General features: G+C 38.3%; 1 protein-coding gene across 6 annotated transcripts in view; it reads left to right on the top strand.

Annotated features, from left to right (window-relative positions):
• The window catches only part of NEK11 (NIMA related kinase 11), an 83,073-nt gene extending 56,067 nt beyond the window's left edge, over positions 1-27,006 (top strand). For 3 of the 6 annotated variants that reach the window (XM_050315562.1, XM_050315567.1, XM_050315550.1), the window contains 3 exons: positions 1,713-1,837; positions 7,319-7,379; positions 26,038-27,006. In XM_050315562.1, coding sequence (XP_050171519.1) covers positions 1,713-1,837; positions 7,319-7,379; positions 26,038-26,357 — 506 coding nt within the window. In that variant the 3' untranslated portion in view covers positions 26,358-27,006. Of the gene's footprint in view, positions 1-1,712; positions 1,838-7,318; positions 7,380-12,582; positions 12,680-18,843; positions 18,902-26,037 lie in introns of those variants that run through there. The other 3 variants (XM_050315559.1, XM_050315583.1, XM_050315575.1) reach the window with 3 other exon arrangements.
• Positions 27,007-27,222: the final 216 nt, after the last annotated feature.

Below are 27,222 nucleotides of genomic sequence, written 5' to 3'. Positions count from 1 at the left end.
AAGTACCTAATAAAATTATACTAATTGCAGGAATGACAGCCACTATGCAAGAAAGAAAAATTAATGATGTTCACCCCACATGGAAAAGGAGATGTATCTTAATTTTGTAGTGTTCTTTCCACGTTGAAAGGAATGGTATTTAAGATTTCTTTTTTAATGAAGTGCTAGGCTTTTCTGTCAAATGGCACTTTGTAGAAGTCAAGCAAATAAAAACAAAAATAAATGCTTTCTTTTGTGGGAAAAAGTTTTTGGGTTGTGGGGGTTTCTTCTCCTGGAAGCTTATATATTGATTAGTTGTTTTGGGGATTTTCAAACTAAGAAAGGTGAAAAATAGAAACAGGAGGATTAGGATTAGGAATTGTGAATGTGGAGCATGATGCTGTTATGCAGCTTTCATAAGTATCTTAAAACAGAAATCATGAGTGAAAATGTGTCAGCATTTTAAAGCTAAATCAGGTTTATAAAGAAAGGTGGTATTTTTTAAATTACTTTGGAGACAGTAGATAGTGAAGCTCCTATCTCAATAGGAGAGCTTAACCAGCTAATGCTGCAGTTAGATACAGCTTCACGTTTTTCCTGAGTTCTCTTTCTTAGGTCTTAAAGGTTAAAGTTATTCCTCCTGCCTAAACTCAAATGTCTTTTAATGGATTTTAATTGTATTCCCCTGTTTGAATCCTTTGGGGTTTCATCCATGTGAAACAATTAAAAAAAAATCTAATAATCATTTTTATGTCATATTGTTTGAATTTAATTTCTATAAATGTAGTAAAATTTAAGATAGTTCATATTTCTTTAAAGGGGCAAATTTAATTGAGGAGAGTGGTGGAAGTCAGCATTAGCTAAAGTTTTGACAAGGGTGATTTATGATAGCTGAACATTAAGCATTTTTTACCTTCAACTATCATTTCTTGTAATACTATCTCCCTGAAGCAGATGCAATCACACCTTGAGCTGTTTCACTAACTCCTTTCTTGCAGAGTCTAGGATGCTAAAGTATTTCACCCAGAGAAATGTGACTGAAGTGTCTTTCTTGCTGTGACGAATGTGTTGAGTTTTAATACCAATTATTGTACTTCATGGACTCAATGGCTATATTAATATTGCACTCACTGCTATTACCAAAACTTGTGATAGTAATAAACGGAGGGATCATTACGCCCAAGTACGCATAGCTTGACTTTACACAAGTTTCTTTTCTTTCATTATTGTTTTGAGTGGAGAAAGTTAGGAAAAATATATAGATTTAATTTCTCATATCTTTTAAACATGTACCTGGTATATATTATTTTCCATTTTAGCTTAGCAGTTGTATTCACCACAGGTTGTGTGTGTTAGAGAAAACCAAAGTGAGGCACGATTTCGGCTCACAAAAGCTGGATTCAATTCAGTTCTGGCCCTGCTTTGACTAGATGATCCCATGAGGTCCCTTCCAGCCTGAATTATTCTATGGTTCAGTGATTTCAGTGCAATATCAATATAGATCCTTTAAGGTCATTAATTTGCATATGATGAGGATCTAACCTTTTGCCAGACAGCTTTAACACTGTTTATCATATCATCAAAGACAAGCATTTTAATCTGAGAACCTATCCTTTGATTTCAATTACAGAATGCATTGCTATTGATATAACATTGTGCTATAAATTTCATTTTGTCTTTCTAAGATCATACATTTTCCCCTATATATTCTATGAACTCATAACTGCCTTTAGAGATCCCTGAAGACCCAGAAATTGCAGAAGAATATTATAAAGATGAGTTTGAATCCTGTTCAGAAGACAGTGAGGAGGACGAAGATGCAGAAGCATCACAGACTGTCTCTAAGACAAATAACCAGGTATATGTGACCTTTGAGAAAACAGTGTAGATTTGATGCTCATTTTTCATGAGAAAATTGAGTTTCTTCTGAGAATTTGTCCTACTGACATTACAGTTTGGTGTGTGGTTTGATGTTTTTTTTTGTGTGTGTGTGTGTGTGGTGGTGTTTTTTTTGGTTTTTTTGGGGGGTTTTTTTGTGGTTTTTTGTGTGTTGTTTTTTTTTTAGGAATATGTGTGTATATCAGTACTTAATTACTTATAAGTGTATGCATATGTAATTCTTCTGACACATTGATGAGAAAGATTCTTGCATTCCTTTAACATTAAAGAATGTTAATGCCATGAATGCCTTCAGGTAGATAATTGTCAGGAAACTCCTTGTGACTCTACAACACTCAGATTCCAGTCCTCTCATGTGTTAGCTATGGTTTAAAATAAATTAAAGCTGAAAGTATGCTTCAAGCATAGGATCTAAGTTCCAGCTCTAATTCCTGGGCAAAGATAGGCACCTCTAGCTGGCCCTTCTTCCTGCCTGTATTAGACATTTTTTCTAGGACAGTGTGATGAACTATGAACCTTAACAGCTGCAAGACTTGACCAGAAAATCTGTAGACTTTCCCAAGAGTCACAGAAAGTGTCAGTGAAGAGAAAACTTATTGCTGAAAGGCTTAAAGTAGTTGAGGCTGCCATAAGAAAGTCAGGGGTTGCAGTGTGAAGGTTGAAGATTATTGGAAAAGGCACCTAATTTAGATCTGACCAGAATGAGCTGAGATGAATCGTGTCTCCAGTGATCAAGTCTCAGTGAAATCAATAAACTTAAATGCCCAAGGCAGTTCTGAAAATGGATCTTCCTAAGGCACTCAGGAACACTTCATTTCTTTCATGGACCACCAGCTTAAAGCATTGCCTACAATGCCTCTGAATGGTACTGCCTGGTTCTGCTTAGGACCACTTATTTTATTCTGTGTTCATGTGCAACTTTTGCAGAACAGAGTGTGATGTCTTCTGCATTTCAGGGAACCGGCCAAGTATACTAATGCTCCTCACAAAATTATAAATAACCTGTACTTTTTGAAGATTTTGAACTAATAGCTTCTTTAAGGTGTATTTTTTTATGGCAAAAGTAAAGTGTTGTGTAAGAAATGAGAACACTACTTCTGTCATAGTAACAGGGAATCCTGAAGTTGTCTCGCCAATAAAACTTTAAGTTTACTCAGAAACAGCTTAATTCAATCTAGAAATGTCCTCCTAGCTTTCAAACACAGGATGCCTTAAAATTCAGGAGCAGTTTGTACAGTAGTGATCTGAAGAAATTATCAGTCAATTGTAAAACAGTGGAATATCTTAGACAATGGGGTTTTTTTCAATTTGCTGGGTTTCTGCTTACCCACAAGACATAGACATGCAAAGAATCTGTTGCCCAGAAAGTCTACCACAAGATACTCTTGAAAATGAATTATTGCTCCTTTTCATCAGACTCTGAGAAATTCTTTTTTTTTAGAATGCCTTTTAAAATTCTCATTCAGCTTTCATTGATGGTGTCATTAAGTGTCAATCAATAGTGTTTTTGAACAGGCAGACTGGTGCTTAGAATTAATGAAGGGCAGAAGATAAAAATAGATTTCTCAATAATGTAGAATAAATTAGCTGTTGGCCTCCAGATGCAAGCAGTGACAGTCCCTCGTGTTGCAGTGACTTAAAATTCAGTGATGGCAAGAACCAACCTGGTGGGTTAGAAGAGCCATCCCACTGGCACCCTGTTGTCTCTGTCCAGCCCCCCTGGCCCTGAGGCTTTGCTTTACCAGCAGCTGGTGTGCACACAGAGCATTAGCCCTCTGTGAACTGGCCTGCACAGACTGACTGGGAAGCACCCCCATGACCATTTGTCTTTTAGGACATCTTCTATCAAAGAAAATAATCATCTGTGCTTTTGTCATGTTGACCCCAGCACCTTAGATACATGATAAGAGTGACTCTGACTACTGACACAATCACCTTTTCTATTTCTTGGGAAGTGAAAATACTCAATTTTCACTATCTCAAGTGAAAAATTCTGCAGTAAATCCGAGGTCAAGGCAGACTGAACATAGCTGTGCACATCTGAACACCTATGTCTGTACTCACTAAACAGAAAGTCAGTACTGTAAGGGGAAGTAAGAAAGCATAATGCAGGTTAGATGGAATATGCTGAGAGGTCCCTCTTTGATGATTATAAAGGGATCTACAGTTATTAGCATGCACAGGACATCTTCATTCTGGATGTCAGCAGTTATGCGAGATGAATCCCACTCAAAGGTAGGAGGGATCATGCTCAGTATTAATAATAAGCTTCAAATCCTACCAGAATAGCAGAGATTTGCTTCTGCAGTCATTTACTTAATACCAAAACTCCTACTTCTATTTCTGTGATGTATTTCATACTCTCAAATCCTTTCTTCAAAAATACCTTCATAAATTAAGCTTTTGGAGGTGTGTGCTAACAAGTCATTCCACTGCAACCATGTAAGGACTTTTAAGCTAGTTGCCATCCTAATTTCTGCAAATCTCTCAAATTTCCAATTCCAAGATTGCTTTACTAGTTATTTCTGTGCAGAGAGTACAGAATTGCTGCATTTGGTGGGTGCTCCCTGGTGACCCCATTACTTCAAGCAAGGATTAAAAAAAATCCCAACGTTCATGCAGTAGCCTGGGGGTCAGAAAAGTCATCTAATTGAAAAAAAAAAATGGGGTGCAAGATGTAGAAAGAGATCTGAGCAATTTATTCAAGTTATATTAAACTCCCACAGATGTCAAGACAGACTGAGAAGTAGTGGCCTTATGTGAGATGCAGCACCTTCAGTTAAGAAGGTAGTTAGGCACTGGAACAGTGTCATTTTAAAGGTTTAGGATAGGAGCTGAGACAGCTTTTTTCCTCATGTTGATACCTTTCAATGCAGCCTGTCTGATTTCAGATACATTGTCCAGCACTGGAGTTTAGTGTCCTTTGTTTTTCTGTTTTGGAGCAGGAATGCAGATTGACAGATTTCAAGCAGCAATTTGCTATTTTTCCATCCCTCTCCCTCTTCAAGCCAATGGCTTTTTTTCACGTTTTTTTTCAAGAAGAACCAGTTTCTAATTAGGGGGAAATCATGACAGAGGAGGACAACCTGTTTCTAGAAATATTTTAACAGAGGTTTCATCTTGAAAAGTTGGTGCACAGTGAAGCTTCCATTGGCTTTGATTTAGATGAGATGCTAATTAATGCTCTCTCCTGCAGTTTATCACCTTTTTCTTTGTGTTTTCTTTTAGTGACCATAGTAACAAATTCACCCTCTTCATTATGACAAAGTCTACTAATGTGCTTCAATAGGTTACTATTTTAAAATTCTGAGTTGCTTCTGAGATTGTCAGACCAGACAATCAGCTGGCATAAATTATCATAGCTCCAGCAGCTGTGAGTGGTCTGTGTGCTGTCACCCCAAAAATGCTCCACTGGATTCCTAATGCATGCCTTGGCATGGCCTGTGGCTGTTGTTTGTTCTGAATCTGAAATGTGCAAGCATTCATCCACACCGGCCCTCACACGTAGGAGTGCCTCTCTTCTGTGTGTCTGTCAGAGCCTGTTCTGTAGGGCTTTGCTTTCTTTGCAAAGAAAAGAGAAGCGTTAAAGAAATATATTAAATAGATAAACATTAAATAAACATATTAAATAAAACAATTAAATCTGCTTTCATTGCTAAACCCACATGGAGAAAAGGCAGGGGTGATTAAAGAGGTGAAAAAGTATCTTTTGCCTTACAGCATAAAAAGTCAGCTCTGTTGTTATAATTGGAATGAATATGATATCCTGTTGAGAGAAGTCAAAGGTTTTGGAATTACAGTCTTTATCCCATTAAAAAAGAAGAAAAAAAAAGTTTTTATTAAAGCAATAACAGTCATTTACTATGCTTTTCTGTATCTGTCTGCAGATTTGTGGTTAACTTAGTAAGAATAAAAATAAAAAAAATACAAAATTATATTATCAGAAAATTAATACTAATTTTTAGTTTTTTGTGAAAAATACTAAAATTTTTAATGAAGTCTTATAGGTTCTTTTAATAATTTTTTAGAAGTACTGAGAAATTATATCTGTAATACTGTCTTAATTCAATATTTACTATGTATTGTATATATAAATGTAATGAATACATTTTCTAGCACTTTCTGGGCATTTCACTGCTGACTGGGAAAAGCCCCAGTTAAATAGATTGAGATTAATTTGGTCATCTGAGGTAACTCAGGCACTTTGGGTGGGCTGCAGAACTGGAAACCCTGGTGCTGACTCGATCCAGGATCCCACAGGCTGCTCCAAAAGGGCAAAGAGGCTCCTTCAAACCTACAGCTTTTGTGTTACCTGTTGCAATGGACACCAGGAAGCCGAGTCCCCTTGTGCTGAAATAGCAGAGCCTGTCTCAAATATTCACTTGGGGTGAAGAGTAGTTAGTTCATGCTTATCCAGAACAGCTCCCATTTGACACCAGAAGGTCACTAACCAGCTAGCAGTACTTGCCAACAATTATTGCTATCCCATCAAGGTATACTGGCAGTTCCTCAGTTTGAGATATCAAGAATGAGCATTTTGAGTAAGATCACAGAAGATTATAAAGCAGATTGTCCATTAAAGTGGAGGTCAGTATTGAGGTTTTTTTTATCCCATTGTTTATTGTCTTAAAGGCATAGAGTGCTGAACATTTCTTTAAAAGACATATTTTTGACCTATTTTTTATTAAGGTCAAGATTTTGACTTTCAGTTTTAAGTAGTCAAGAAATGTCATGTCATCAAATATCTAGAAACCCGGAGTCCAAGTTTCTCTTACACTTGATAAAATTGTGACGTACTTCCTGGGCAACAATCATTGCTTAATGGCCAAAAGTTTAAATTTCATCTGTGTACACAAACAGCATTTCACATGAAAGATATCATGGAAAGACTGCTAACCATCTGGTAACAGAACATTCGAAATAGAAAAGTGCTAAACTCTATTCTTAACTAAAAGTTTTTCAGTTAGTCATTGTTACTAGATGTGTAAGTAGATGCAATGACATGAAACATAACTATTGATTTGCTGTGGGCATCTATCATAAGCATAAGAAATTTTGGCACAGTTAAGAAGCACATCCTTGCCTTTTTCAATGTAATGTTGCTTTAGATATTCCAGGACTAACTGATGGTAAAATGCTGTTGTATTTTCAGAGACCACACTCCACCCTCCACAGTAAATATATCTTCTTTAAATTTCATGCACAGTTTTTCTTGTGTTGTGCAAGGAATCTGATGTAAATTGTTTGGATATGACACCATTCCCAAGCCTGGTGTTTTAGGAGAAGAAAACACAGAAAAAGTCCTGGCAATGTAACTTCTTTGTAGTCTAGTTTTGACACTTTTTGGTGTAATATCCTCTGTGTTTGTGGGTCTGGAACATAGTGTTTATATTTAAGTTTGTGTTCACACTAATGCTTTTCCTATTTCATTTATTCACAGAACAGTGATATCGAGGCAATGGTTAAGTATTTGGAGGGTGTCCTGAATAATAGCTCATTGGGTAAGATGATATCTTTTATTTAAACCAATATCTCTTCTTTAAATAGCAGCAGTTATTAGCAGTCTGTACTCATCACAGTCCAATTATTTCCATTTTGCAACAAAATAACTGAAAAAAATGTGATCTTGAAAATTACTTCCTTAATCTACTGCAGAGAAGTATAAATATGCAGAAAGAAAATGCATGCACAGTGAAGTGCTTTTGTTGAAAATAATAAAACCGTTAAAGCACGATAGTCAGAAGTGTGGAATGTCGTAACAAAAGCTTTTGGAAACTTGGCTTCTAACATTTTTTCTCTAGAGGAAAATATTTGAGGATATGTAAGCTGTTTTATAGTTTTTAGTATTGGCAAAAATAAGAGAAAATTATTTAAAATGTTTATTTTTTTTCAAATTGTGATCAAGGTTTGGATGATATTTATGTTGGAGTATCTCATCAGAGGTACAGAGAAATCACTGGGAATTTAAGTTTACAATGCAATCCTAAAATCTCCTGCAAATTCTATATATAAATTCAGAGTTTGAAAGCCTGGTTTCTTGTGGTCAACTCAAAAGCTAAAAAGAAAACATATACGAAAGAAAACTATTTACTGTGGCTGCCTTAGTCACTGCCCCTGAAGACCACCCAGTTGATCTGTGCCAGAAGCAGCAGCAGCTTGTGTATGAGTTGCATGAAAGCCCAACTGAGTTCCAAAGGCTCCCATGGGAACTTCAGTCTCGTTTAGCTGCTTCATTTACACTCATTCAATTGGATGAACCTGGCTCAGTGTTATCTTGTGGCTCTCAAACTGGAACACAGGGGAATCCTGAAATCCTGGGAAGTCCTCCTTCCAGAGGTTCTTCCAGTGCTGAACTCTGTTTCATCCCTGTTTGTGAGCATGGACTGGTGGGAAGAGAAAGCCAAAGAAGAAGGGTGAAAGGGAGCAATCAAAGCTATGGTCAGCATAGTCTTGTAGCCACTGGTCATATTCTGGATCCCTTGTCAGGGAGATCCTTAGGACTGAAGGAAGGAACATTTACATCCAGTTTTAATTCACACTAACAGAAAACTGCAATCAGTTTCAAATTCTGCAATCAGTTATGCATGTTGGTTATAGCCATGGGATTGCCAGTACTAGCCAGAGCCCCACCTCTTGTCATTCCATGCCTGTAGTCCTTTACACCTCATCCTTTGTCCCTACTTTTCAAGGCATTTGCTGTTTTACCAGGCCTGCATTTCTCTACACTGAGTTAGTTATAGATGTGTCTTTCTACACTGAACACTACTATCCATCTGAAAATCCAGGTTGTATGTTATAAGAATAAGTGGAAATAAAACAAAATAGCCTCCACTAACTAGTCATTAGAAGAACTGCTGAAGAGCTTAAGCAATTAAATCAAAATTTCTGTCAGGACAAGATCAGACAAAGCCTGAATCCTTGCAAACTCAGATCCAGGTGTGTGGTCTGGTGCTAGCCGTGGCAATGCCATATTACTTGGCTACAGAGCTACAATATAATAATGCCTACTCCTGAAAACAGTATGGATTTTGTGGCTGTAATAGAGCAGAAGCAGAAATTTGGCCAGGCCAGAATTTCTTGCAGCGTCTTTTATTTTTACAGGTATTGTGAAAAAATTATGAGTCGTTTCAAGTGGTTCTTAGTGAACAAATAAGTAGAAAAAAACAGAACTTTTTTTTTTTTTTAATGTTAGCAAAGGCTGTGATAAAAAGAATGCGATGAATACACATTGTTTCTCCACAGGTGAAGTTTCTTTAGTAAAACCTCAGTGTTTAAGGGTAAAAGGACTTACAAGGTGACTGAGCTTTATCCTCAAGAGGTCCCACAGAGTCACACTGAATACCAGAGCTTTAGTGTGGTTGCTTTTTTGTTGGCTGTACAGGTACATGTGGAGTGTATTTGAGATAAGATAGTCCATGCTGATAAAAGTTGAAAAATTGAGAAGATTGCAGAAAAGAGCTGCAAAAGGAAAGGGCGTTTGAAAAAAACTGATTTTACAATTTATTAAGGAGGAGAATGTTAGGGGCAGTTGGGTCACTTTGTATTGTTTATGAATCAGGAAAACACATCTGACTCTAATCTTTTATACTTTGTACAAAAAGGCATTGTAGGATCTCTCTCATATGTAGCAGTGAAAGCTGAAGAAAGAAATCTGAAATCCAAATGGAAGTCTATGATTCAGTGGAGATAATAGCTTCACAACACATAGTGACTTACCAAGAGAGGCAGTAGATGTCTGTCACCAGTTCTTTGGTCATTAGCAGAAATATTTTTAGGAATACCTTTGGACCACAATGTATGAAAAGTCTCACCGGATAATGCACCTGTGAATAAGCATTCAGCCAGAGGATTCATTTTCCTACAGAACCCCAGTGAGAACCTCAAACTGGTGCTCCATCACCTGAAAGGACAAAGATCTTTTGCCCTATATTGTTCTCTGCAGTTTTAGACACTGGGAGATACTAATCTCTGAAATACGTTTAGAAAGCCACAATACCTGGTTTTGAAAAGTCAGTGCTCTTGTTTCATTTGATTTTGTTTAATGAATCAAGAACTATATATTGCATAAAAAATGCAAGTAGTTATCTGGTAGCTTTTTGAAGAAGCTTAGTTCCACTCGCTGTGTTGGTAGGCAAACTGCCTGAAGCAGGGTGCAAAATATATTATTAATCATGTAACTGCTTCTAAGAAAATACCTTTGATATAAAAGTTGGTGTGATAATGAATCACCCTAACAAAATTCTTTGAGGTGTGTTGTAACACCAATGTGTCAAGCTTAGTAGTTTTCATTGAGAACTCATTTCTTTAATGATTAACCACATCTTTGCAGCATCCTGCATTCTGCAGTCCTTGCTGCTTTGCAGTACCCAGATCTTATTAAATTGAGGGAAAGATAGATACTAGTTTACATATAGAGAGGAAGTTTTGCTTGGCCAACTGCCAATGTGGAAAGTAGACAAAGCACGAATTATTTAACCAGAAATGCCTGGAAAAAAAATCCAAGAAGGATGTCTTTAATAATGAAATGTCAGAGGAGAAGGAAATATTGTAGCAATAAATAGACTGAACCCACTAAGCAGAAAGAATATGCTGAACTCTTACTACAGTGATATATCCTATAATAATACCAGAATTTATCTGGGGCCTGTGGTTAAACGTACTCTTCCTTAAGAGAATACGAAGATTATATTTTCCTTAGGCCAGTGGTGCTCAGGGCATCGATGTTTTTTGGTCTCAAAGCCCTATGCCTGGACCTTAATTCTGTGCCAACTCACAAAGGAGCACAGTAATTCATGAGCACTGCTTTTCACAGTGCCTGGGGCTTCCTCAGGGCCATGCTGAGGGGAGCTGAATTGTCCAGTGCCACTAAAGGGATTGAATGCTTACAGACTTCATGGCAAAAGGTATGGACATGCATGTGTAATGTTACAGTAAACGATCAGGAAATGTTTTTTGCATTAATAGGTGAATTAATTGGTTACTAGTTAAAACTGAGCTTGTAATTTTTCGTCTTTTAAACTACGTTAACTATTTCTCAGTTGTAATACTTAGGCACCAGACAACTATTAGCCATTAGGTGTAAAGATAAGCTAGGAAATTGTTTTAAAACGTCAAAACGTGCCAGATAACAGTGAAGAATCCATTTCTTCTGTGGTCTCCATGCTTGCTTCTGAGCTTCTGAATCCAGCAGATGCTTACTGTGAGCGATTTGATAAGAGCCCTCACAATGGAAAGTTTTAATCTTGGCATTCAAATGTATGTGATCAGGACGTAGAATCATGTAAGACATAGGAGCTTAGCCCTTGGAAAAACCATGATTACACGTTCCAGGGAAGCATTTAGTGCTCTCTGGGGTTGTCTATACTGCTCATAGCAGGAGGGTAGCTGCAAGCTCCCTCTGCCTCCATGTGATCGATGTTAATGCAATCCAAACTAAATCCCAGCTGAGTCCAAGCTAAAAAGCACTGCTAGGAGGGGAGTGCGTGCTCATTTAGACAAGGCACTGTGTTAATATGTTTGGCTTTTGGCTTGTTCGTATCATACGCAGAACCCTCCCACTCCTGTTCAGAACTTGAGTCCCGTGTGCCTCAGCCCACACAGTTACACAGGATGTAGTCCCACCCTGATACATCTTATCCTCTTTTGGGAAGTGAAATCCTAATACTAGGATTCTTCTTCTTTTGCAAGAAGCCACTAAAGTAGCTGCTTTGTTTAGCTTAACAAATGGGAAGCTAAAATAGGATCTCTTTGCAATTATAAAGGAATGAAAGGAGTATTCAAAAGAGAAGGAAAGAACTGAATAGAACAAAGAATATGATTGGCACAGGAGGAAAAATGAGCATGAACTGGCCAATTAAGAAGTTTATTCGCGAAATAAAAGGAGAGATTTTAGCCACCAGCTCTCACAGTGAGACTTAGGAATTGTCTTCCAGTGGGAGCAGTCAGGGCACTAAATGCATACATTCCTTAGGAAAACCACAGACTTGTGTGATGGAATGACTATACGAAATATATTTGAGGATATTTGAGGATAACCCTGATATAACCAGGATATTTGAGCTCATAACCCTGACAGTCCCCTGTGATTCAGCACTTCTGTGTTCCTGTGGATGGGTACCTCAGTGGTATGTGAACCTTAGGCCCAGGAGGCCTGCAGACAAAAAGAAAAGGCATGTGTGTTTATGCACATATGTATATTTCTCACACACATATATGTGTTTATATATACAGGTGTGTATATATATGCATACATAAAAAAGTACCTTTGTCTGAAGGAGAAGATGATGTTGTAAGTTAAATACTTCCAGTTTACAGTAATGATCAAGCTAAAGGAGAGACTTGCCTGCCAAAATAAGTACAAAAACAATGGAAGAAAATGCATATTGTCTAGGCAAATCTTTTTTAAAAATATTTATCTGCCCCAGCACTTCCTTAAGTGATTGTCCTTTCTGTTGTAATGCCTTGTATGCTACACAGAAAGAAAATTGTTGTTACGATTCTGGTGCCTTTAAGATATAAATCTACTTGTCCCTCAGAAAGGAGTTGCCTTTAATGTGCATTTAATAATCTAATTAATCTTTAATTAATGTGGCACTACCTTGTGAGAAACAGGAATAGTCTTCCTCCTTCTGACTGCCCTTGATTCTGCAATAGAGCTCAAGGGAGAAGGTGAATAAGGTTATGTGTCTGTGCATTGATTTGTAGGCTCGAGGACTGTCACCAGAGTGTCTCCAGGGACACCCCAGGGATTCAGAGCTCTCAACAGTACTATGGCTGAGACCAAACTGAAACGCATGAGGGAGTAAGTAGCATATTTATGTGTTACCAATATGCAGGTAAAGAATATGGATTTGAAAAACTGCAAAACACAGCAAAGAAAGCCCTGTGTTGTTTCCCCACTCCAAAAAATCCCTCTAGCAAAAAGAAGTGGATGGTAAGCTGTTCTTTACAGACTGGATGCCTACTTGCCTCCAGAGGGAATGAAAGTTCACCATCACTTCTTGTTTTCTTATAATCTACACAATCACTGACATCCTTCCAGGATCCAGTTTGCCTTCACTGCTGTCACTGTCATTCTGAACTTCACTTTCTTTACTAGCACAGCAAATGCCCATAAATTACCTGCAGATACACCCATTACCATCATGTTTGCTCCCTCGCCCACACTTCATTCTTGCCTGGAACAAAAGGCAAATGTATTTGTTTTCCATGATGATGTAATGTTTTAAACCAAACACCATTGTTGCTGTTGACTGGGATTTTCAAATGCGACAGACGAATCTGCATGTGCAGTTCCCTTTGAAACTCATTGTCTGTTTTCAGCATTGCTGAAGCCCCAGCTTTATTAATAAAAGTTTCAGTTTCTTAAGAAAGCAAAGATCTGTGCTCCCTTTCTAGAATGTACTCGTTAATGTATCTTGAGCCTTTATCTTGATTCAGTAATTTCTGGCTTTCCAAGTTTTTTTGCATCCTTATTTAGGTGCTGATCATATTGATATGTATTATTTCTGAACTTAAATATTCTTTGCAGTGTTGCAGTGATTCAAATGCTCTCAGATTGTAAACTCTTTAAAAAAGGGCAATTTTCTCTTGTGTGGGTGGACAGCACCAACAACATGGTGGATGTTATTGAAAAACAAATAAGTTCAAACAGTAAATGCTAAAAGTTATTTAAGTGAGTCCTCTAAAGAAAATGAATACAACTGCAACAGCATTGATGGCAATCACTGTTTAAAACAAATTGCCATGTATTCAAGGGAAATACCAATCAAATTTACTCCAGATAGGAGTTATTTAGTTTTGTGGTATTTCAAGATGTAACAGCTCCCAGGATTTCACTTCATGGCTTAGACTTTGTTGTGCAACCAATCAGTAGGTCTCACAGCCTGCCACTTGTATTGCTTTCCATTCTCTTTTCATGGAAACTACTTATGAAAATAAAAAATGTGTCATGTTGTGCCAACTAGTGTCAAGGTGAGGTTGTTTAGTCAAAATGTCCACTAATCTTATATCCTACAGCTTGTGTTCTCACGGTTCCTGGATAACCCTTAACTATTTGAACTTCATGGTCGTTGCTTTTAGGGCTGAGGTATGACTAAATCACTTACTTCTTTCAAATTCTGTTTTTCCAGTGCTGTTTCATGGTTTTCATAATTTGTTATGACTCATGCTATTGTCCTTTCCCCAAAATATGCTACAACTATGTAATTTTCTGAATATGTAAAGGTGAGTGAGCGTGTTAAGTGCTTGGAAGGTAAAGTGTTAAGGACCAAGTGAGTGAGCACAGCACCCAGCATGCACACAGAGAGGAAGATCCCTGCAAGCTTTGACCCATGGCCAATCTGCACACAGGGCACAGTGGGGGTTTCAGGGGCAAGAAGGAAGTACATTTGCCTGCAAAACAATGCATGAAGCCACAGCTGTTCTACTCATCCCTCAGCAAACTTCATGTGATGTGTTTGTTGCATGTCATCCACACAGCAGTGCCACCTAAGCAAGAACCTAATATAATTTAGACTTCTGCAATTCAGTTTTACTCATGTAGATGCAGGCTTGTGGAGGGTGTCTTCCAGATCACAACTTCTAATGAAAGAGATAATGTGGGGGGGAGTTGTCTTACAGAAACTGAATAGCTGGAGTTGTTATGAGGAAAGAGAAAAGAAGAACAGGGGTGATAATGTGGAAGTGCAGTGAAATTTGTTCGGATGTCAAGTCACTGTAGAGAGAGGAGTATGAAGGTTTGGGATTTGCACCATTTTCAGGTGCTAGCAACAGTAGAGTCTGATGAGAGAGACTCTTATGTCATGGATTGCTCAGAATGTAAGGTTTGTGCCCACACATTACAGGTGACATTACTGAAAGAAAGTCTCATTAGCTCCGATAAAATGGTAGATCCATCTAAAATAACACAGGGTTTAACAGCAAAAGTGCCTTTTAGCCATTTCTAATTGACATGTGAATAATGTCGGCTTGCAAATAACTGTAGCAAGACAATCACTTGATCACAGATGTGATGTGCTCGTTGCTTGAGTTACTGCAGTGTGCTGCACTGAATGCTTCTTTGACAGTAGAGAGACTTGCTGCATATTAGAGCATCAATTTAGGAGGCTTCTACTGCATTCTTGTATAGGACTTTACACGGATACTGATGTGAGAGGGAAGTTGTGCTAAAAGTCTTTACAGGAGTACAGAAGGAAGCCTTTGATGGCCTTGAATATGGTAGGTAGGAGTCCTTGGTCTCCTCCTATTTTAAGTAAAAAAAAAAAAAATAGCTCAGAGTGTAACCTGTAGACATCCTGAGCGTGTTTATCATTCAGTCAACAGCTTTCTTCACTACAACCGGTGAATATTTCCCCAGACTATTTCTTTCCAATTCCCATTGTGCTCTTGGTTCCAGTGTTGTGAATTGCTGTCCTCTCAGTAAAAGTCATGATAAAATCACCTGCTCCAGTGAAAACAATTTCTAGTTTGTTTTATTTGGAGTCAGAATTTGTTATAAAGTTCATAGCAGCAGAGATTTACCTTTCAAGCAGAGTTCATTCTCTCTACAAAAATTTCCACTTCAGTGCTAAGCATTTTGATTATTGGGATCTGCAGTATCGATAAGAAATCTCCATTTCTTGATTTAACTCCCACAAAGGTTATCTTGAGCTTTTTCTTATTATCCTTCTTCCCAGCCTTGCATGTTAACAGTGAGAAGTCAACCAAATATGTAAATCAGTGTTGTGTGACTCATATTTCTCATATTTTAAGCTGAGGAGTCATGTCAGGTGCAGGAAACAGGAGGAGCCCTTTCTTGGTATTTTCTGTCCTGCCCACCATCTAATTCTCATGGTGGTTCTGATCCTTGATGATGCTGGGTAACTTGGTGCATGCCTCAGGCTGAGAAGCACAGCTGTCACACTATCCAGAGCCAGCTTGCCTTCACTAGAGAGATCCATGAAGAAAAACTAACGACTGTTCCATTGATGCTCCCCTATAGAGACTTTCCAACTATGCATCTCACAAGAGAACCACACTGTTCTTCAGAAGCAACTCCTCAAACTAAAGCATTTTTTTCTGTGTCAGATCAAATTGAAATAGCACCTATTAATTTTTTTCCCCTGAGGTCCATACAAAAACTTAGTACACTGTTTCGTGCTCCTTTGTGGAGGTATCTATGAATATCCAAAATGAGTCATTTTAATAGCCATGAACTTTAACATGTAGTTTACAATTCAGTAAAATGTATGTCAGTAAAATGAAAAGGCTTTCATGGCCCAAATTTTAAGAAAATTAAAATCCTTTAACACAGCAGTGAGCACCTCTTAGTCAGTCCCTGAAGTCTTACACACAGCAGCATACCATGATGAGGCAAAAGACTTCATCATCCCCTACTGAGTGTAAGTAAAGCTGTCTTTCAGAAGTCATGGAGAAAAGGCATTTGGTGATATTTTTATTCTGCTCCTGTGAATGCTCATAACACCATTGGTTCAGACTCTTGAGCATTACGCATATATGCTTCTTGTGCTTGTGACGGTGGCATCAAATGCACTGTTTATTTTAAAAATTCAGAAAGAAAGGTCATATTGAAGTCACTGAATAGTCACTGGATATTCTTTGAGATAAGTCATTCTAAAATGACTGCAGAAGACTTTTTGCACATTTATTTATGCACATTTTTTAATTACTGCAGTAAAGAAAGTGTTTATTTGATGTAGTATTTTATTAGATGTTGGGTGGACCTTTTTGAGCCCTGCTGACACAGGTTTTGTTATTGACGTCATTGAAGGCAGCTTTAGGTGAAGACAAAAGCAACAGATATAGAAAAGCTAATTGGTTTTTTAGACTTCCATTAAAAAAGTCCTCAGTGACTTTTAAATTGCCATTGACTGTCATGTTGGAGGTGCCATGATGCAAACATAGTTGAGGAATGTCTTCTCACAAACAAAAGACATATTTGGTAAGGAAGTTTATTGACGCTGAACTCTCATGTTTTTTACAGAGGAGTAGAGTGCAGTATTCTTTAAGGTATTGATCATGAAATGTTTCTGAGCATTGAATTCCTCTTATGCACACCACAGTTGTTCTGTTCAACACTCCATTTTCTGATAATAATTTCTGTCTGGTGATCTCAAGACATCTTAAGGCATAACCATAGCTTTTTGCATCTCGTGGGCTAAGCCAAAATATTATTTACATATCCTTGTCACAGTTTCTCACACCTCATTTTTAAAGGTCAGTCTCCAAATTACTTGAATGAGCTCATTATGGAAACATATTAAACATCTTAGTCCATAAGTTTCTCTTTCTTTTACTGTAAATGTATTTTAAGATAATTGCACCACTACATTCCAAACCCAAATTTGAAGGAAGTGTTTGGGGTTTGCTGTTTTCTGTTTGCTTTACGAGTAAGAGAGACTACAGTAAACTAAGTGGGAGCACTAGGAGAGTTAAAACTGCCTGTATGTGACCGAGCTGGGAAATTGCTTTTTGGCTTCTGTCAGGAAGAAGTGAGTGAATGCTTCTAGCCTGCGAGTCATTGCTATCCCAAGGCAACAATGGACAGAGAAAGTGGAAACAGGTGAATCCTGCCCAGGAAGAAATAAGGGCAAATGAGACAGTGGCCCCTGCCCAAAAATGTGGGAGTCCTCTGGAGCAGAAGCAGTGGTACGTCCTCAAGACTAAAGCTGGAGCTGAGAGTCTCATTCATTTTCCATGGGTCTTCATTCAACTTCATCCCATTGTCCATACTCTTCCCCTTTCCATGTCAAAAAAGGGCAGCTTCTCTTGTTGGCCCTTTGTCCATCCTACATCTGACATGGGAAAAGCACATCACCTGCCAATATCATCATTTCAACAGTTCTTAGCAACTTTTCCTTGGTTATGATGCACTTTGAAATGAATAATGAGAACAAACTCAGTGGTTACAGTAAGTGAGTCTAATAGGGCACAATTAAACTCTGATGCATTTTCTTGGAATGCTCATTTTGCACATTACTTAAACTTCAGGTCCAACCCTTAAAATAATGTGTAATATTCTGTGAATTTCCTTAGATATGTAAGGAAAACTCAGATTTTTTTCAGCTTCTCTACTGAGCTGCATATAATAGATCCATGAGCCATTCTGTTATCTTGAATTTTAAGGGTTTTTTTTGTGAGTGGACAGTAATGTTCTCATTGTTTAGCACTGGAGAAAGTTTTTATTCAGTTTGAAAATTGCAGTCCAGTAGCAAAACACATAAAATTGTAAGTATAGACTCATTCAAAAATGTCAAGGAGCCCCAAACACAAAACATTTGGAGAGTTAGAGTTATACATCTTTTTGTTTTGCACACAAAGCCTGATTTCCCTAGTTTCTCATGCTGTGTATACATAATGCATAGATTGAGCTGTTCAGTTTTCTAGCACCTTGATTTTGTCAATAGTTTGCAAAGGTGAGAGTGCTTTCATGCAGCATTAATTATATAGTCTGTTTTCAATATGGAACCACTTGAAGAATCTTGACGGTGTTTACTAGAAGCAGCACTGCAACCTTGGGAAGTTTACAGAGGCACTTAGGGGAAATAAAGGTTGGGAATATGAAAAGGGCAATTACCAAACCCTTGCCAGGACTACTAATGTGTATTGTGTCCCATATTACTTCTGTCTTCATCTGCTTGATACTCTAATACTGTACTTCTCTGTGAGAAAAAAAAAAAAAAAATCTTACTTTTTATTTCTCGGTAATCACATAGTGATTTCTTTCTTTTGTATATGTCAGTCATTAAAGTATATACATCTCACATTCCCCATGTGGAGGAAAATAAACAATGCACAGCTGGTAGCATTAAAAATAGGGGTAAACCACCAGAGACTGGGCAACATACAAACTACCTTGCACTGGGAAGAGGTCTGCAGATCCGAAACACCCCATTTACCATCACTCCAAAGAGAGCAGCTGCCACTTCTGAGGGTGCAGCAGCATCATAGCTGGCTCTATTTCAGGTCTGCCTCCTTCTGCAAAGAACCTCCTTGCTGAACAACTTGTTTTCATGAGATGCCGATCTTCAGAGTTTGGAGATACCAAACTAACTGTACTAGGTTTACAGTAAGTAGTATGTGTACCATGTTTGTGTTAGCTAGACGTGGCCAAAGATTGTGACAAAACCAGAGGATACTAGTATTTGTAAGGCCTAATCTTGCTCTTAGTTTTAACGTAACACAGTAGACACGTATCTCCATTAACATTTTTCTGCTGGAAAATAACAGGAGTTGAATATTGGAAAAATGCATTTCAGCTTAATGACAGTTTTTCTGCATCAGTCACGTTTCAGAGTGAGCTTGGGTTTTATCTTTGTGAATCTACTAGCTGAAACAAATTATTTAGATAGCATATTATGATTGTTATGTTTCTGTGAATATTAGGAGAAATCTTTGTTATTCTTTTTTTTATGCCGTATTTTCAGGCATCTAGATGTACGATTCCCAAAATCAAGCCATGGGAGGAGAAATCAGCATTAACTCTGTATTACCAAACAACTGAACAAAAGAGTTTGCAGTTATATTCTTAAACTCTTATGAGAACTGTATATAATTATTGACTTTTCAGAGGTAACTACTGTATCCTCACATGCCCACGTTCAAGATGTAGCTGTATATTGTGCTTCTCTTCAGACACACCTGTCTAAAACAAATGTATTGATAAACAAAGCAAATAGCATCAGGTATGTGTTAAATGTACCATGGTTTTTTGCTTGACCTGTATCACTGATGCTGAGTGAATTAAACTAATGACTTTTCAAAGATTCTTTGTATGCCATGACACTGTTAAAAATCAGGATGTTGTTTAAAATAATTTTAGCAACACCAGGAAGTCTCGGATTGCTTATAAAGAGATTGCAGCCCAGGGAAGTGTGCCTTGGGTGATTCTTCATGGGCACTAAACAGCATGATTCTCACCTATCCTATCTCATGAAGAATATCTCTATATAAGCAAATATGTTTAATCTCTTATTTTTAGTATTGGTAGTAAATTTCTTGGTATAGGAAGACTTTAAAATTGCAATATTCAGGTTTGATTTAAATAACTATGTTTTAGTGTAATTTGTTTCTTTCTGTGGGAAAAACCATTTTCTCTTATGAAAAAATACCTTCTAAATTCATAGTATCTAGACTTCAAATAACAGCTTTAAATTCTAATTAATGCTTCTTCCAAGAGCAGATGTCGGTTTCAATTCCTATTTTACAAATTCATTTATCTCTCAAAATGAGGTGCATGGGGAATATTATTGTTGATATTTCTTCACCTGTGTGTCTACATCTTTTAATAATAAGATCCTTCTTGGCTCATGGGAAAACACGTCCTAAATATGCTTTAGATTTTGCAGGTCTTTGAAGTAGGACATCAGAGAGTTTTGTTTGCAATCAAATTAAGGTACTTTAATTCAGGAATTAGGAAGTAATTAAGGATGAATTATGAAAATTATCATTGTGTCTTCAAGTGAAGAAATTTTTGTTCAGCAGTAATATGCGTTGTCAAAGTCCATTGAGGCTTGAAGGTGAAGGCTAATATTAGCAATTCAGATGTCTTTTTTTACTAGCTTTTATATAATAATTCTCTCAATTTTCTTTTTTTTTTTTTTTTTTAAAATAAGCCCTTTTGTTAGACTTTGCCATTTCCCAAGATTGAACAGCTGTGAGAACTAGAAAGGTATCGCCCTACCTTTAGAAATAAGTTCCTGAAAAATAAATTGTGGAACTTATTATGCACTTCTTCTAGCAGATCTCAACAGCAACAGACAAGCTTTGCTGCGAGTGTAGTTTTGAACCCAGAGCCATTTCTTTCAAGTTTCAAAGAAGTTTTAATCATTCATAGTCAGTAATGTCAGCAAACCGAATGACAGGAAGATAATTTCAGAGGATGGAGATCTTTTGTGTTCTGAGATAAACCTGTTTGTTTACTGGACCATGAGATGCTGTAGCAGATATCCTAAGATTTTCTGGTACGGTTAGAAAACAGAATTTTGTATGAGATTAAAGATATGTAATTTCCTGATTCTTTTGCAGAGTCATCTTGGGAGATAAATGTAACAATCTTTTTCACCAAGATTCATGTCACTACTGCTTCACAGCAAAGTGGCACAATTGTACTGTTTTAAAGAGAAATATAAGGTTAATAAATTAATGCTTGGAAATAGCATGTTCAGGGGCAAATCAGAGTTTAATGTATTGATAAGGATCCTAAGTAATACTGCTGGACTCCACAGGGACACCCTTGGGTTAGGGAGAACAAAATTAAGTGGCATCTACTGAAATTGTTCTTTCAAAGATCCCTGTACTTGCTTTTGTGCCTCATGAGCCCAAATCGAGACAGATTTGCTTTCTACTTTACATTATGCTCATAGGTGTTGAATTCAGGTGGCCTGGCTGCATCCAAAAAGATAAATGAACACCCACTGCAATGGGTATTCCATGTCCAGAAAGTTTATCTATTAAGGTTGAGGGAGGCATGAGTAACAACAGTATTTTGAAAAAAACGAATTTTCTGTGGTTGTCTTAGGAACAGTGCATTTGTTGACTGTTACGGCAGAGGTGAGATGGTGTTGCTGATGCCTGATGCAGAGGGGCTTTCATGGTGTTACTCTGGCGTGTTCAGAAGTGACTTTTGCAGGGCGTGGTGACTCGGCACCTGCAGAGCCTCTCCTTGCTCCTGAGCACAGACCACACCGCAGCTCCTGGAGGCACTAGTGAAAACTGGGTGTTTGCAAGACATAAGTGACACTTCCCTTTGGGAGTGGATGAGGGAGAGCAGGATGGTTTTTATTGATAGTTGCCATCATGCTGAATGACATTTGAAAATGAGAAGCTGAAAACCCCTTTAGCTTCTGATTTGTGTCATATTTATCCTTCAAGGCAGGCAATGACAAGCTGTTGAGAGATATTAACCCGGCTGCTAATGCCCACAGAGGAGCACAAACGTAAGCATTAATCTTGTTTTGTGGCTTTTGTCAGTGTTGCATAAAGGTACGTGCATTGTAATTGATCTCCAAAACAGAAAGGAAATGTTAATATGTAGCTAGTAGCAGAACAGTCAAAATAAAAGACCCATGGGATAATAGAAAATTCTTTGTTCACCTGGGGAAAGATTTACAACTTCCTCCGCCAGTTGAGAACACAACATTATTGTATTGTCAAATTGTAGTAATTTTTGCAGTGATGCATAAGAAATCAACTGCAAATCACCGGATAGCCTGACAAATTCATTTGCTCCCAGATGCACTAAATGACTTGGAATGCTTTTAGACACCCTGAGTATAAAATTGCAGTTCTCAAGGCTCCTATTTAGCTCCCCTCTAATGCCAGCAGTGAGTCAAAGTAGTAAGTGCCCTTTTGTTGATATTCTTGCTGCTTCTCACATGCTCAGAAGTGCCTTATCCTCGATAGAACCAAGTCTCTATCTCACATCCAAACCCCATTACTATCCACAAATGAGGTATCTGTCTGCTTCTATGGCTCTTGGGCTTGTTCCAGTTAATTTTCTCTGGCGTGGGTTGTGTGCTGCACAAGAGCTGGCAACAAGAGGCATTATTTTTCAGACCACAGCTTCCATGGATGACACTGTCCCCAGACTGGCAATATCTGCTGTGCAGCCAGCAAGTTGGTGGTCACAGCATGTCTCCAGGCTGGGAAGGTCCTCAGCCCTGTGCCTCCTCTGTCTGGAGCATTAAGGCTGCTCTCTACAGCCAAAAGGATTGAGAAGAGTTGTGCTCAGTGAATCTCTCCATCTGTCTAAGCCTCTGTAACACAGTGAAACAAAAGAAAAAACAATCTGAGATATGACATTTAAACATTAGTGTGTATGTATCATCCTGGGTCAGACCCTTTATTGGTAGAGTCTGATGTAACTCCTTTGATTTCAGCACACTGAAAAACAATTTAGAGCAGTTTGGGATGGCGGTTTGGGCCACAAAGTTTATCACAGTAATGTAATCCCAGATATCCCCTTTGCTTGTGTTGTCTAGGCTGAGAAAGAGATGATGATTCATAGTGAGTTTGTAGGTGAGGGAGCTATAAGATAGCACAGAGTAAATGTCAGTAAATCAGAAAACATGGGTGGCCAAATGGGAGTGTAAATGGGAATTCTGTACTTGCTCTCACAGCACATTTGGTGGTAAGGCTTTTATTCATTTCAAAACAGTAGTGCAGGCGTCCTGTATTTTATGTGAAATCAAACTAACTATAAACAGAAGGGCAGTGCAAAATCCATAGCTGTGCCTCTGTAGGACTTCACATGGATGGACAAATATTCCCTAGCAAAGGCTCAGGGCCATAACGAACAAACCTTGCTTTCCAAGAGGTGATATCCACCCTCCCTCAATCAGGGTGATAGATTCACTCAGTAACATCTCTGACATTTACTGTCTTAGACTCCACATCTCTGCCTCTGTGACCACGTCTGCATGATGTGGTAGCAACGTCATATTAATGCAGCTCTCAAGTCCAAACAGAGCCTGATGTCTTCTTTTGTAAAAGCAGGTTATAATTTTTGTTGCCTACCCCTTAATTTTCAACCTATGAACATTTCCCCATTAATTCTGTTGTATCAGCTATTATACAGATTAGCTGATTTGCACGCTCTCCCAAGCTGAACTGAAAAGATTCAAGTCTGCAGGTCACATTTATTGGCAGAAGCAATACTCCCAAGGTACCTGTTTGCTTAATTTTTCATCTTTAAATAGACAGCAGTGCCAAAAAATTAAACACTTGTCTAAGAGGGAGAGAGGACTCAGTAAAGGAACAGACGAAGTAGCAGTGTTTCAAAACAGTTTCTCATGTATTGATTTTCAACTGTTGGAGAGAAATACTGTGATATTTTTGATTATGTTTTGTGAAGAAATGTATATTATTTGTCAAACAAATCTCTACTTGGCTTTTGTGGTAATCCAAACCCTCGGCTTCCAGTGTCTGAGAACTAATTATTTCCAAGAGTTTTAGTTTTCCACTAAACAACAATCTTGGTAGAAAAGAAAAAGGCAGTTTCTAGTTATGGGAAGCAGCACTGAGTGAAGTCTGAACCTGAAGAGATTCCAGCTTGGCCCTGTGCCTTCTGATCTTGGGTCTTGACTTTCTTTGCCCCAAATTCCTCATCTGCCTCTGTGTCAGGAACCAGCAGGAGGGGTAACATGAAGACAAAGGGACGATCGCACCTGGGCATGACCAAGGTGCAAGAGAAGCAAAACGCAAGTAGGATGGGAATAGAAGTTTGAGAAGAAATACAGTAAAATTCTTTGTCATGTTTTCCTAAGAATGGGGGAATTTACATAATGGGGGACTCTTACTGGCTGCCATCTCACTGTGATGATGTTATTCCTCAGCAGTAACAGGATGGCCACTGATGAAAAGCAACTGTTGCCTAAAAATCAGGGAAAAAAAAAACCTCTCCAGGCTAATTTAGTAGAGATGAGATATAGAGCGGGTCTTTAATGAAGGTCTTCTAGCGCAAGGAGTACAGAAAGGCACGCACCTCTGTCCAGGGGTTCCACAATCTGTGGTCTGATCTGAGAACTACCCACCTTCAGATCTACCACCCTGGCACACCTCCCTAGAAATTGAGTTGAAGGTCCTAAGACCCCTTTCTTCCTCATCTTCCTCTTCTTCACAGCACGTGCTGTCTTTGGAGCTTCTCCAAGGTGCCGGGCTTGAAGGTTGCTTTGACTACAATGGTAACTTGTTGTTCAAGGCTGGGGTGTGTATGTTCTTAAACAGAATGTGTTTACTATAGTCCTGCCTTGAAAGGTACCTAAACAAGCCTAAAGGATTTAGAAAATTCAACATGAAATAGGGGAATAGGGTTTGATGAGTGTTAACTACTATTCTAAAAGTGTGACAGACTATACAGTTACATTAAAATCTACAAAAAGCTAAAAATCCTAAAAGTTCAAAGGCCTCACAACTACCACTTTAGGTAGGTTATGCTGTTGGAACAGTTGACCTTGCCCTGGGGGTAGACATGAGCATTAGCATCTCAGACACAATTATTTGAGTATCTGGAAGAGAAATTTGTCAGAAAAACCTTCTTCAGATTTGCTGAGAAAACTTTATTGAAGAGGTCTTCATGGCATGACAGATCTCCTGTCATGGCATGAAGGAAAAGAGAATGATTTGTCTCACCTAAATCCTTTTGAAATCCTAGCAAAAATGCTAGTGGGAGGAAAGGCTGCTTAGCACAAGTTTACCTAACCAAAATAAGACATTTTTTTAATGCAAATTGCAGATGTTCCTGCAATGTGATTCCAATTAGTTCAGCTAACTTTCTAACTAATTGAAGGCATAGTCACCTCTGAAATGTGCAAGTCAATTAGAAGACAACCAACTCTCAATTGCTCTAACATCTAGAACTTTAGTGAAAAAACCCAGCACAAATCCTGTGTCAGAAGTGTACAGAGTGGGTAAATAGTCTCTGATATGCTGAAGGAAAATTACTCTGATATTTTCATCAAAATATTATGAAACCATCACTGAGTGGAAAATTTTGTGATACATGTGATACATGAATTTAAAGACATTTTCCTTTAGAAGGAAGAAATGCTGTTCATTGTCTTGCAGTGTTCAAATGGATCTTCTTTATAAGTCAACATTAAGATGCTGTGAGTGCATGTTTTGTCACTGAATTACAGACCTGTTTTCTGATAAAAGGAGAGCACTGTAGGAAAAGAAATAAGTGCCAGTTAGCTCATGCTGAGCTTGTACACTGGTTTTCTTGTATTTGATAGAAGCTAAAATAAAGCAATGAATCCCAAAATGTGTTCACGTAAAATGCCACTGGTGTTCAGCTGACTGGGGTTGCTCTTTTTGGTTCTGATGAAATCCAGAGGAAATGATACATGTGTGTATACCAGACTTTTTGTAGATAAAAGAGTATGTCGGACTCTGCATGAAAAAGATTCTTGGATTGTAACAGTGACGATAGCCATGATTCCCATGACTTTACTATGGCCAGGTTTTTACTCTTGGGCTCTTTGTATGGCAAACAATCCAGGAAACTTTATTTGTTTTTACTGTCAGACAAATAAGGTGCATCGAGATATCATTGTAACCAAAACGACAACATTTAGAAAAATCAGTACTAGTTACTGCTTGTATTACTAACAGAATGTGAATTAACTTTTACTTGACCTTTTGTGCAATATTTCTCCCCAGATCTGCCATTGGGAAGCTGGGAGTGGACGTATTCGAGGCCGTGTACAGCTATCTCAGGCAAGCGAGGCAGCAGAATGCCAGCGAGGAGGAGATCAGGAGATGTTTGGAGAAACTGGTTTCTAGAGCAAGCGATTGCTTTGAGGTGGATCAGCTCCTGTACTTCGAGGAACAGCTACAGGCTTCAGAACCTCATCTGCAGCTGTAACAGGTGTGGCAGTAACAGCGCTGGAAATGGCAAGGAGCGGGGAAGGTGCTTGGCTGTCTTCTTCAGGCCTGCAGGCAAGTGCAGGAGGTATTTGAAGGAAACTGCTGAAGGTTAATGTAGTAATAAGCATGTAGGAAGGCTCCATTTGAGAATCCAGACTGCAGTGAGAAGTGGGTAAATATGGCACAGATTACAGGGACAGGAAGAACAACTGTTTGTGACTGTGAGGGGAGCATTCACCGTTACCCCTTTTTCCACCACTTAAAGCATAAGGAAAGGTGTTCTTGTGGGCTGTGGCCAGGCACTCAGAACATCACTGGCAAAGCTGCCTCTGATAGAATGATGCAGGATTAGACTCCAGCTGCTGTTGATTTCTGTTCTAACTTGTCCTTGTGACATATAAGCCTGTAGTTTTTGTGCTTTGGCAGATCTGCCCTTAAACATACATGTATCTGTATGGCCACTCAGCCCTTAATTGCCTTGTTATTACTGATTATTCAAAAGGGCTGCATTTAATCTGTGTGGCTTCTAAAGGAACTGTGGAAATACACATATGCTCACATGCACTGAGATAGGTGTGCCTGTTCATAATGGCAGAAAGATGTCTGGTCATACTCTGTACACTATCTGTATAAAGATAGACATGTGACCTGAGCTACAACTGACTTTGTTAGATAAGAATTCTCATTGTGACTTCTGAAACTGTTGGATCAAATTCATTATACACAGATGGAACAATAAATTGATTTTTCTCTTGCACGCAACCATTAATGTTTTTTCTTAGTGATTATCCTCCCTACTTCATATGCATCGCACTTCTACTGATTTCATCTGTATATCATGCTCTGATTATATACTTGATGTTTTCCTTCTACCTCTTCCTTCTTTATTCTGCATTCTGTGCTCCTTCATCCATCTGTGTAAAAGGCTAAGGGATAACAAAGTGGTACAATCTGTAAAGGAACCTCAAAGGAATTGTG

This window comes from Myiozetetes cayanensis, unplaced genomic scaffold (assembly GCF_022539395.1).
Source record: "Myiozetetes cayanensis isolate MyiCay16 unplaced genomic scaffold, myiCay2020 scf1, whole genome shotgun sequence".
Lineage (NCBI taxonomy): Eukaryota > Metazoa > Chordata > Aves > Passeriformes > Tyrannidae > Myiozetetes > Myiozetetes cayanensis.
Note: the sequence above shows the minus strand (reverse complement) of the source record. Positions and strands in the feature narration are given on the sequence as shown.